Source organism: Mobula birostris, chromosome 2, assembly GCF_030028105.1.
Source record: "Mobula birostris isolate sMobBir1 chromosome 2, sMobBir1.hap1, whole genome shotgun sequence".
NCBI classification, from domain to species: Eukaryota; Metazoa; Chordata; class Chondrichthyes; order Myliobatiformes; family Myliobatidae; genus Mobula; species Mobula birostris.
In genome coordinates this window covers 32075219-32087549 of record NC_092371.1, presented here as the reverse complement: position 1 = coordinate 32087549, position 12331 = coordinate 32075219, and the positions used below count along the sequence as shown (strand labels likewise).

At 43.2% G+C, this 12331-nt stretch overlaps 1 protein-coding gene across 1 annotated transcript in view; it reads right to left on the bottom strand.

Moving 5' to 3' along the window:
• Window positions 1-268: 268 nt before the first annotated feature.
• The window catches only part of cdk5rap1 (CDK5 regulatory subunit associated protein 1), a 32536-nt gene continuing 20473 nt past the window's right edge, over window positions 269-12331 (bottom strand). Inside the window, exons 12-13 of the mRNA XM_072239639.1 lie at window positions 1571-1711; window positions 269-637 (exon numbers count right to left, since the gene is read on the bottom strand). Coding sequence (XP_072095740.1) covers window positions 533-637; window positions 1571-1711 — 246 coding nt within the window. The 3' untranslated portion in view covers window positions 269-532. The remainder of the gene's footprint in view (window positions 638-1570; window positions 1712-12331) is intronic.

Sequence of the window (12331 nt, the reverse complement as noted above, 5' to 3'; positions counted from 1 at the left end):
GGGAGTTTCTCCCTTTTGCCACCGTATCGGGGACTCGGGAGTCGATCGACTCGGGGACTTTTGAGACTTTTTTTTACCGTGCCTGTGGTTTGTTCTTCATCAAATTATGGTATTGCTTTGCACTGCTGTCACTATGTTATAATTATGTGGTTCTGTCAGTGTTAGTCTTTGGTTTGTCCTGTTTTCTGTGATATCACTCTGGAGAAACATTGTATCATTTCTTAATGCATGTATGCATTTCTAAATGACAATAAAAGAGGACTGAGTGTTCTCATAATCATACCATCATAGTTTATTTTGTAGCAAAATTTTAGGTTCAATCACAAATTTGATCCCATTTGAACTTAAACATGCAGATGTATGCATTTTTGAACTCCACATTATGTGTACTTCCTCTGATGAAAATTGCAAAAGCTCCACTTTATTACCCTCAGCAAAGTTTTCCGGTGAAGCATAACTTTATACTTTCTCCAATCATTCTTCATCTCATAAAACTCATTTCAGCACTCTTCCCACTGAATGCTATTTTTCATTACAGACAGTCTGCAAATTGTTTGGATATCACTTCTGTAGATTTACTCAAGGTTTTATGGCAAATGGGAATACCCTTTAAACTTTGAGAACTGGCTGATGTTACCTGAAAATAAAAGACAATTAAATTATATATTTGCTCAAAGTGAAAAGCATAAAAGTTATTTATATTTTCCATTTCTATATGCATGCTTCAGGGGATGGTGCGTCAAAGATAATGTGTACGTTCATGTAAACTGACCCTAAGTGGGCTATTCAAGGGGAGAACCTTCAAGTAGATCAGTTTACAATTCCAATTTGGGTCACATTCTTGTCCCACCACAAGAACAATTAAACTGATCTTAGTTCCTCTAGTTTAAGGTCTACATAAGCTAGTCAAGGCTTCCCCTTTCTCAGTGATCACAAGTGAAAACCACTGTTACACTGGAACTACCCCCACACACCTCCAAATTGGTTTCCTCCCTCAAAATGTTAAAGCAATCTTCTTCAAAGTTGCAAACAATGATCATGGTACTCTCTCTCATACCTTTCAACCAATGTAACTGAGGAAAAAATTGTGCTCCAAAGACCAAATCTTTAAATAAATGTACTTTGAAATCTTTTGGCATCCAGGTATTGGATCACCTGGTTTCATTCTTATCTATCCAATCAGTGCCAGAATCCCCTTCAACAGCTCATAACTTTGGGCCTACATAGTTATCTCTATTGCTCCAAACCTCTCTTCTTTGCCTTCTTCCACTTTCTGTCTATATATTGTCATTTAATGACCTGATCTGAAAATACAATCTCTTCAAGGGCATTCTGCTCCACCTCAGCATCATCTCACTTTTTATGCCTTTTGTTATACTGATCATCCAGCACTCGGGCTTCAGTGAGAAGGAAATTCTTGGGCCCTGCAACAACCTTTGTTCTAACTACTGAATTTGTTCTTCTCCCTGGTCATTAAGTTTGTTTACAACCCTGATATCCCATTCTACAATATATAAACATTTCAACCATCCACTAATCCCATACAATTTTCATCAATAAGTTCACTTACTTGCACTGATACATAGTCCCCAGGTCTGATAGAAGCACACAGGTCTGATGACCTATCACATGGTATTGCCAAATTGGGAAATATTACTTTAATATTACCATCATTTCGTCCGCACAATTCTACGTTGGATCGTTTACTAACCTGGGAATAAACAATAACATTAACAAATTAGTATGGGTATCTGTAACAATGGCTCAAAGGATAATAGATATCCAAGGATATTTACAGGTACAACTAAAGGTGAATTTCTACAAAATCTTGATTATTCTTAATAAAGGGCTATGTTAGGAAAACATTCACATTACTCCCTGTTGAGATTTAAAAGAAAATAAGAATAATAAAAATAATCAAATACTTAAATGTTTAAGCAAATAAAAAAAACTATTGTAAAATTATGGGGCATCTTCTCAGGGCACTTTATAGCCTGCCTCTGCAAAGCTCTTAGTAATATGTAAAGTATTCCATAAAGGAAGCAACTTGTTCCTTCTTCTATTCTCGAAATGATCTTGCTACTTGGTTATTGTTGAAAAAGCTGATTTTTTTCTCTTAACAAGACCCTTTCAAATGGAAATTTCTGTAACAGCTGCTAAGGGGAATTCACTGGCAGTCCTGATGTAGCAGCAACTTCAAATGGACATAGAAGTTGCTGTGGAGTTCTTAAGTCTGAAAGCTGAACATGCAGCTTGTTGTGAAAATTTACTGGGAACTAGGTTCTGAGTGTTGAAAAACCACAGCTGGTTGAACTCTTCAGATTCCCATTTATTTACATATCACATGTATATAGAAACATAGTGAAATGCATCATTTGCATTCTCAAACAACACAACCTAATAATGTGCTGGGGGCAGGCTGCAAGTGTTGCCACACATTCCGGCACTAACACAGCATGCCCACAATACTTGGCAGAATCCAACAAACAGCAAAACAACACTTGAAGTTCAAAATTATTTATCAATGATAAAAAATGTATTTATGCATTGTAGCTGATCTCATTAATTTGTTGACATTTTGATGTGGAATTTAAAGTTTTATATCAATAACCATTATTGCATTTGATTAAATACAAAATTGGATCAGAAGGGTAAACAAAATCTCTCACAACTAGCTCAAGGTAGCGGAGGTTTGAGAACAGTTTCCCTTCTCTTAGGTGAGCTGTTAATCACAGCTGACAAGCCCCATCTAACTAAAGCGATTGGTTTTAAGGTGCCAGGAAATATATGAAGGAATAAGGAATTGAGAGTAACGATAAAAAAAACTTAAATGAAGAAGGATATGAGGGTGTGGAGATGTGACAAAACAGTATGGATTTGGCAGGTTTCCATATGGTTTATCAGTAATATTGTACCCTTGGATCAGAGAAGTTCGAATTCATAGAGAGATGGGAAGAGAAGGCAAGATGATCTCCAGAAACAGAGTGAACTTCAGAACGTTGTGAAAGTAGTCTTTAAGGTGCTTGCTGCAAATAGTGATGATCATTTCTTTCACCTGCAACACTTGAACCAGGGATGGGAAAAATCTTCCTGGTTTTTGTTCCATATATTTCTATGACATATCAGCCAGCCTTTTTGGTCCATCGAGTCTGTGCCAGCTTAGAGCAAATGCATTCCTGCGCTGATCTCCACAGTAATAATTTCTCCTCATACTCTACCAATCGCTCCACAGTGGATGATTAACCCTACATCTTTGGATGTGGGAGGAAACTGGGGCACATGGGGGAGGGAAGAAGAGGGGAATCCATCTGGTCTTACAGGGAAAATGTGCAAACTCTACAAGGACAGCACTGAAAATCAGAAATGAACATGGGGCTTGAGAGGAAATTGGTCTTGGATTTGACAATTTTCTGGAAGGTGAAACAAGGCTTCATAGAACTGCTTTAAGGACATGGGAAAAGTACCACCAGTTGCCTAAAAATGATTCAAAGTTTAGAGCAAGTTTATTATTAAAGTAATATATTTCAATAACACAACCCCCAGATTTATTATCTTGCAGGCATACTCAAAAAATCCACAGAATAATAACTATAATCGAATCAATGAAAGGCCACATGAGTTTGAATGTTTAACCAATGTGCAAAAGACAACAAACTGCAAACACAAAAAGAAAGAAATAATAATAATAAACAGGTTTAACACCCTGGTTCACATTTTTACCGCTATGCTGTAAATACTTCATTTTATCAGTTCCGTAAGAGCCGTCTGTTCTGCTTTCAGCCTGTCTGGGTTACTGTTGAAGATAAGGGATGCTGAGGAACGTGTGTCATCCAATTAAGATGGCGGAACTGGGAGAAGGTTCGGAGAACACTGGAGGGAGAGGTTCTGTGAGGGACACTAAGGTTGGTCTTGGGTTGTTTTGTTCGGCAAGAGATAAAGAGAGAAGACATTGGAGAACTGGCTGTAGGATTTGACCCAGTGGGGGACTGTGATTCAATGGAGCCAGGTGCAGAAATCGACTGAGGATCAGTGAATATGACTTTTGGAAGAGTTGAACTCCAACTCTGTGCATGTTTGACTGCTTAAATATCAGTGTGAAGCATGGGAAAACCCTCGGAGAGCGAGCCCCCGGTCACCTGAGGGGAGACAGACATCGGGAAACTTAGAAGAGACCCAGTGAGGGAACAGCCTGGCGTCTCAGGGGTGGGAAGCACATTCCCAGCAATATATCAAGAAACACCCTTAAGCAAAAAAACCTATTCCTGAAGGCTTAGTGGGACCAAACTCCAGAGTATCGCAATGGATTGAGGGTATTTATGCTAGGGCCATACTTGACACAGGCTCTCAGGTTACTCTGCTGTACCATTCATTTTACAACCAGTATTTGACATACTTACCCTTGATGTCACTCAGTGCACTAGAGATCTGGGGTCTTCATACAGATGATTATCCGTATGATGGCTACTTGTCATTGAAGCTGGAGTTTTCGAAGGCAGATGTGGGAGTAACTGAGGTCCTTGATAAATTAGTGCCAGTTTGTCCAGACCCAGTTGAGAAGCGCACAGCTTCAATCCTTGTGGAGGCAAATACTCCTGTTGTGAGGAGGCTAGTGGGAGCCTGCAAGGAGATGGTTGGACAGAGCTTTCCGAAAACATTGTTCATTCACACTGTGCTCTGAGCTGCTTTTGAGGAAGTGGGCAGCCGCACTGGGCTGGATAAGAGCATATACTAGGCACTGTGTAGTACATCTAGTCCAAACCATTTGTGTTACGGCCTGGGGAAGTAGCTAGATTGACAGGAAACCACAAATTTCTGACAATGCCTGAGGCCAATATCCTCCTGGATATTGCTTCGTAAGACCAAAAAGATCATGCTTACCTGCGGGGGTATTGCAGAAGCCCTCGGTTGTACAGGTGAAGAAAACAGTGACTGTCAGGAACACTTCGGAGAGGGAGGTTACCCTCAAACGGGGGATGCTAATGAACCTCTTTCCAGTGACGGTAAAGTCTAACGTCCCTGTGAGACGAGCCAGGAAGAAACTCACTCCAAAAAAGGGAAAGTTGACTACCCAGTCATTCAATTTTGGGGCCTCACCTGTACCTGGAAGTTGGAATAGGAGGGATAGAGATGATGTTGAAGCTGGAAGATGTCTTTTCTACTGACAAGTTTGATATGGGTTGTTCCAAGAGCATTTGTCACACCATCCAGGTGACACAGGACACCCCGTTCAGAGAAAGGTCATGGCAACTGGTGCCTACAGATGTGGAAGACGATCAGCAGCATGTGTGGAAGGAAGCTGGGATCATCACTGAGTCAGAAGCCCCGATGCGTCTCCAATAGTGGTAGCCAGGAAGAAGGGAATGTACGGACGTGTGGACTATTGGACTGTGAACAAGCGCACAGTCCCCGACCAGTATACGGTCCTGAGAATTGAAGACGTGCTGGCCTGTCTGAACTTGAGGAGTGGGTATTATCAGATCTCCCTGAATGAGGCTGACAAAGAGACGACAGCATTCATATTCTTCCAGTTTGAAAGGATGCCCCAGAGCACATCAGGAGCCCCGGCGAATTTCCAGTGTGTCATGGAGAAAGCGGTGGTGAGGTGGGATATGAACTTGCTTGAGATGTTGGTGTACCTGGATGACCTCAGTGTTTGGGTCCACCTTGGAGGAACATGAAGCGAGGCTACTGAAGCTTGTCCACCCTAAAGCTGAAGGGTTAAAATTTTCCCTGGACAAGTGCCAGTTCTGCAAGACGTTTCTCAACTATGTTGGGAACATAGTCTCACGGAATGGAGTAGCTATGGATTCATGTCAGAGAGGCGGTGACCAGATGGCCAAAACCCCAGACTGTGAGCACCCTGCGTTTGTTCCTTAGATTCTGTAGGTACTACCAGAGGTTCGTGAAGGACTACTCTAAAGTAAGTCACCCTTTAAAGCAACTTCCGTGCAGCTACCCTTCCTCGAGGAAGAAAGGGAGGAGGGCAAAAGGAGAAGATGGTAAAGATTATCTTAGCTCTTCGGAACCTTTTGGATTGAGATGGGATGTGAAGTGTGAAGGGATCTTTTCAGTTGCTGAAGGAGCTGCTGACGGAAGTGCCCGTGCTGGCTTTTGTAGACCCTCGATTGCCGTATGTACTGCATAAGGATGCCAACAGAGAGGGGGTGTTCAGTATCAGGATTAGGGCACAGGGTTTGTCAGCCGAGTCTGTCACCGCCTAAGCGAAACTACCCCACACGGAAGTCGGAGTTCCTGGCCTTGAAGTGGGCTGTGGTGGATAAGCTACGTAACTATATATATGGTGCCAAGTTTGAGGTGAGAACGAACAACAACCCATTAACTTATATTCTGACTTTGATGAAATTGGATGCCACAGGCCATCGGCAATTGGCAGCAATGTCTGCTTACGATTTCAGCCTGAAGTACCAGCCAGGGAATCGGAATATTGATGCCGATGCATTGTCTGACATGCACATGAAGGCTGGACAGGGACAGAGAGTGGGGAGCGTGCCTGCCCCAGGAGTCAAAGCCATGTGCCAGTTTTCCATCACAGGGAAGGCAGAGGAAAGGCAAGGGCAGAATCAAGCAGTCGATCATTTGGGAGCTTCTGATGGTCCATTCCACAGGCTTAATGCAACCTATCTGCTCTGAAGACAAAGCAGTTGCCAGGATTGAGCCCTGGGGAAGCAGCAGCCACTCAGTGAGATGACCCGTGCATGGGCACTGTTTGGTCAGCGGTTGCAGAAGGGGACATGGCCCATGTGGACAAGATGAAACGCTCTGCAGTGTCTCTGCTACTGAAAGAATGGCCCAGATTGGAGCTGAGGAACCAGATTCTATACTGGGTCACATCGTCTCCAAACAAGCCTCGGCGTTCCCAGCTAGTTCTGCCTGAGAAGCATCGGAAGATTGTGTTGAAGTCACTGCATGATGATTTGGGGGGTTGAAGAGTACTGTAAGTAGTGCATTTGATGCATATGGAAGAAGATGTTGCCTACAAGGGCTGCTCTGTTATCTCACTTGCAGACCACGGGGCCACTTGATCTGATTTGTATGGATTTCCTATCAATTGAGCCTGATGCCAGCAATATGGAGAATATCTTGGTTATTATGGATCACCAGATATGTGCAAGTCTTGTCTACCAAGGATCAGAAGGCATCCATCGTGGCCAAAGTGTTATGACAGAAGTATTTTGTTTATTATGTCCTCCCTAGGCAGATATATAGCGATCAAGGATGGGATTTCGAGAGTAGGCTCATACACGAGTTACTGAGCATGCTTCGAGTCAAGGACTATGCCTTATCACCTGCAGGGTGATCCCCAGCCTAAGAGGTTCAATCGTACCTTGTTAGACATGCTCGGAACATTGGAGATCAGCTAAAAAAAACAAGTGGAGTCAACATACTGGACATCTGGTCCACTGCTACAACTGTACACAGAACGAAGCTATCAGGTACTCGCCGTATGGGCGCAAAGCAAGGTTGTCCGTTGACCTCTGTTTTGGGACTGGTGAGGAAGATCTACCACAGAAGACTTACCTGAAGTGTGTGTCTGATATGAGAAGGGAGCTGAAGGCGGCTTATGAACTAGCTACCAAGCAAAGTCAAGGAGATAAGAGGAGGTATGATCAGAAGGTTAGGTTCTCCTAACTAATATGCCTGGAGACCAAGTCCTCAAAGAATTTGGGGCTACCTGGGAAACATAAGTTGGCTGACTGCTGGGAGGCTATGCCCTATGTATTGGAGAGTCAGGTGCCAAACATATCAGTTTTCTAGGTGAAACCAGAGGATGGGAATGGGCCTGTCAAGGTTCTCCATCGGAACCACCTTCTACCTCTGGGACAAGAGGTGTGTGTTGATCCAGAGCCTGATCCGGACCCTACGGCAACGTGGAGGAACCGAAGGACCAGCAGTGAGAAAGATTAGACCAGACCCCACCCCTGAATGTGATACGGACTTGGACGATGAGGAAATAGGGGTGTGGTATATACTGCCCTTCGCAAACTCCCCAACAATTGTTGAAGAGATTCCCAACCCTTCTCTCACTGAAGCAGGTGAAATTGGTGGGGCACTAGCAGTGGACAGGCAGGCTTGCTGCTGGACAATGAAGGGAGACTGAGCTCTAAAGTAACTGGGAATGAAGCTGAGCTCAGCCAAGTGACAGAGGGATCTCAGTTGCCAGAAGGCATGAGTAATGGGCAGGGGGAGGCCTGGCCATGTAGACAAGAAAGATCCTAAGGAGTGTCTGAAACTGAAGTAAATGATGGGATAAGGAAGTCTCAAAGAATCAAGGTACGCCTACATCGCACCGGGGGAACAGAGTGTTGCACTTATCCTGCTATAAAGATATGTCACTACCATTTATAAATGGATCACGAAACATCATGAAATTCCTTTGAAAACCGTTATTAATGAAGGGATGATAAATTATTTCAGAGTCATGAGGACATGACTATTTTTGGTGGGAGGAAAGAGTGTAACACCCTGGTTGACATTTTCACTGCTATACTGTATGTATTTCATTTTAGCAGCTCTGTAAGAGCAGTCTGTTTTGCTTTCAGCCTATTTGGGTTACTGTTGAAGATAAGGGATGCTGAGGAATGTGTGTTATCCAATTAGGATGGCGGAACTGGGAGAAGGTTTGAGAGAACACCGGGGGAGGGGGAGGTTTTGGGTTTTATTGTTCATCAGGAGATGAAGAGAAAAGACACTGGAGAGAACTGGTCATAGGATTCGACCTAGTGGGGGACCGTGATTCGATGGAGCCAGGCACCTAAATCAACTGAGGATTGGTGAATATGAATTTTGGGAAGAGCTGAGCAACTTGTGCACAATTGACTGTTTAATTATAATGGGTCCTTTTGTTTTTTTCCTTTCTTTACTAACCCCTTTAGTTAAGTTAAATTCATAAATATCATTCCTTTAATTGTACACAGTGCACTATATGTTGTTTCTTGGCACTGAGTTGTAACCGGGTAGCAAATTGCACAGCACCCACACAAACCGAGGTGTGGGGTGGGAGAGCCATCCGAATCTCACGGGTAGGCGGGATCAGAGAGTGTATTCCCTAGACTTATGCAACCAGCAATAAATATCAAGAATATGAGATGACGAGCCCTTGAAAGTAAGTCCATAGATTGTAGGAACAATTCAATGATGGGGGAAGTTATCTCCTCTGGTTCAAGAGCCTGATGGTTGAAGGGTAATTACTATTCCTGAACGTGGAGGTGAGAGTCAAGAGGCACCTGTACTTTCTTCCTAATGGCAAGCATGTCCTGGGTGCAGGGAGTCCCTGATGATGGATGCTGCTTTCCTGTGACAGCATTTCATGTCGATGTGCTCAATGGAGGGGAGGGCTACATCCATGATGGGCCAGGCCACATTCACTACTCTTCGCAGGATTTTACATTCAAGGTATTGGCATTTCCATACTAGGCTATGATGCAGCCAATCAATATATTCTCCACTACATATCTATAGGAGATTGTCAAAGTTTTAGATGTCATGCTGAATATTCGCAAACTCCTAAGGAAGTAAAGATGCTGTTGTGCTTTCTTCGCAATTGCACTTACATGCTGGGCCCCAAGACAGCTCCTCCAAAATAGTAATACTTCTGAACCTCCGATGAGGACTGATTCTTTAGCTTCCTGCTCCTGAAGTCAATCATTGGCTCCTTAATCTTGCTGACACTGAATAAGAGGTTGTTGCTCTGGCACCACTCAGACAGATTTTCAATCTCCCTCCTATATGGTGATTTGATCAACGACAGTGGTAATGTCAGCAAACATGAATATGGCACTGGAGCTGTGCTTAGCCACGCAGTCATAAGTGTAAAGCAAGTGGAGTAGGAGGCTGAGCATACAGCCTTGTGGTGCGGCTGTGCTGATGGAAATGCCAATCTCAGCTGACTGGGAACTGCAAGTGAGGAACTCAAGGGTCTAATTGCACGAGGAGGTATGGAGGCCAAGGTCTTGAAGCTTATTGATTAGTTTTGAGGTGATAAAGAGCATTTCTGCTGTCCAGATGTTCCAGGGCTGTAGACCCACTGCTCCAGTACATAAATTGGAACAGATCCAAGTCACTTCTCAGGCAGGAGTTGATTTGCTTCATCACCAACTATCAAACTAAGTGCTACTGGATAATAATCATTGAGGCAGGTCACCATGTTCTTCTTAGGCACCAGTATAATTGAAGCCTGCTTGAAGCAAGTAGGTATCTCTGACTGCTGAAGTGAGAAGCTAAAGATCTTAGTGAGCACTCCAGCCAAGTGATCAGCACAGCTCTTTAGTATTTGGCCAGGTACACCATCTGGGCTGGATGCTTCTCATGGGTTCACCCCCCTGAAGGCTGCTCACAAATTGGCCAGAGACTGAAATCAGGGGCTGTGGGAGGTTGTGATGGTTCCTCCATGTTTTTTTAAGGTCAAAGTGAGCATAGAAGGCATTGAGTCCATCTGGAAGCAAAGCCCTGATGTCACCTCACCCAAGTTGTTTGATTAACTGTATAAGAGGTGATAGTTTTTAAGCCCTGCCACGGCAGTCAAGCATCTTTCGCTGATTCAAGTTTATTCTGGAATTGCCACTTTGCCCATGAGATGGCTTTCTGCAGGTTGTACCTTGACCTCCTGTAACGTTCTTGGTCACCAGACTTGAATGCCTCGGACCTGGCCCTCAGCAGATTGCAAATCTCATGGTTCATCCAGGGTTTCTGTTAGGGGAAGACTCTGATTTTGTGGCAGTACGCTCAGCTACAACTGTTTTAATAAAGTCCATGACAACCATGGTGTACTCATTCAGATCTACAGATCAGATGAGTCCTTAAACACGGCCTAGTGCACCGACACAAAGCAACCCTGTAGCCGCTCTTCTGCCTCCAAAGAGAGAAATCGGTCAAAATCTTGTTTGAAGTGATGCTAGGGTTTTATCCAGAAAAAAAACACCAAAGTGCGATCTGATAATTACCAATTTAGAACATCTGCCGATGCTTTCCTGTACACTATCCAGAAGGCTATCAGTTCTTAAAGTTGCACTTAACACAGCAGGGACACTTTGGATGCACCAAAAGAGACACTGAAAGAAAGAAGAGGCAGTCCATACCATATATCAAAAGGATATGTAAACCTTGGCTAGCAAGATACGTGCCAGGAGAAAGTTCTTATGCATCAGGGGAGGTTGGAGGAGCAGGCGATCTGCCTGAAATACCTTAAGAGTCTGGTATTTGGTAGTTAATCTTTGAGGAAATGACACATCCACATCAACTCTATGCAATTTTGGACCAAAATTTCTCCATATGAAGTAAGAGTATCGAGGGTGGCATTAAGAACTTCAAATCCGGGCACATGTTCTGAAAGGAGTACACCATCCCACAAACTACTCGCCTGCCCATTTGTGAAGGTTCCATTAATGGCCTCAATACTTACCTTAGAAACCACAAAACCAAAGTGGTGGCAACCCCAAGGACACTGAGGAAAAATAAAGTAAGCTACCATATTCTCTTTCAGAAATGAAAACTTCTGTACAATGAAGAATGAGAGAAAGTTGTCAAAAGATATGTAAAGGTGACTTACATAATTGTTTGCATCTGCACAATGGATATAATCACAGAATATTGATTCAACTGACAAATTCTTTTTGAAATCCATGATATTTTTTGGTATAATTCAAGTACTTTTATTGAGAAACTCCATATTGTTGTATGGAGAATACATTGGTGAGCAGTGCAAGTAAAGGGATACCTTTATTCCCCAGTATCCATTCATCTAAGCAAAACTGGAAAACTGGATTGTGCCAACAATGCTAACTCCCTAATGGTAAGGATGTCATCCCTGTTGGAAATCAAGTAATCACCCCAAAGAAATTTTACTTGTGATCTGCACACTCCGAGAGAAGAAACTGATTTGTTTTGTAAGTTGGTCCTGGTTATTAAAGGAAGTTCCAATGGCCTTGAGAGCAATCAATGGCTTCCTGCACTTGTGGGAAACCAGCAATACTGGATAGTCCCAGTGCCCATGATGCCACATACACCTCAATGAAATTAAAGTAGATCAGATAATTTCTTCACAATACAACATCTGAGTCTACCTTTAATGGAACAATGAAGAGCAAGCTGGGTGAAATAGGAGAGTTCTTCTCTGGCTGTTTGGAAAGACCCTGAGGCAAGGAAATTTTCAGATAATATAATCTTGCACTCACAGAAAGCATTTCTGACAGCAGAATGAGGCTGAAGGTCTTTCTGCAGAATGCCACACAACACAGTAAGGATCGACTACGAAAAGCTCATCCTCCAGGTTCTACTCTCAATCAATGGCAAGGAATGCAAGTTCTCATCGACA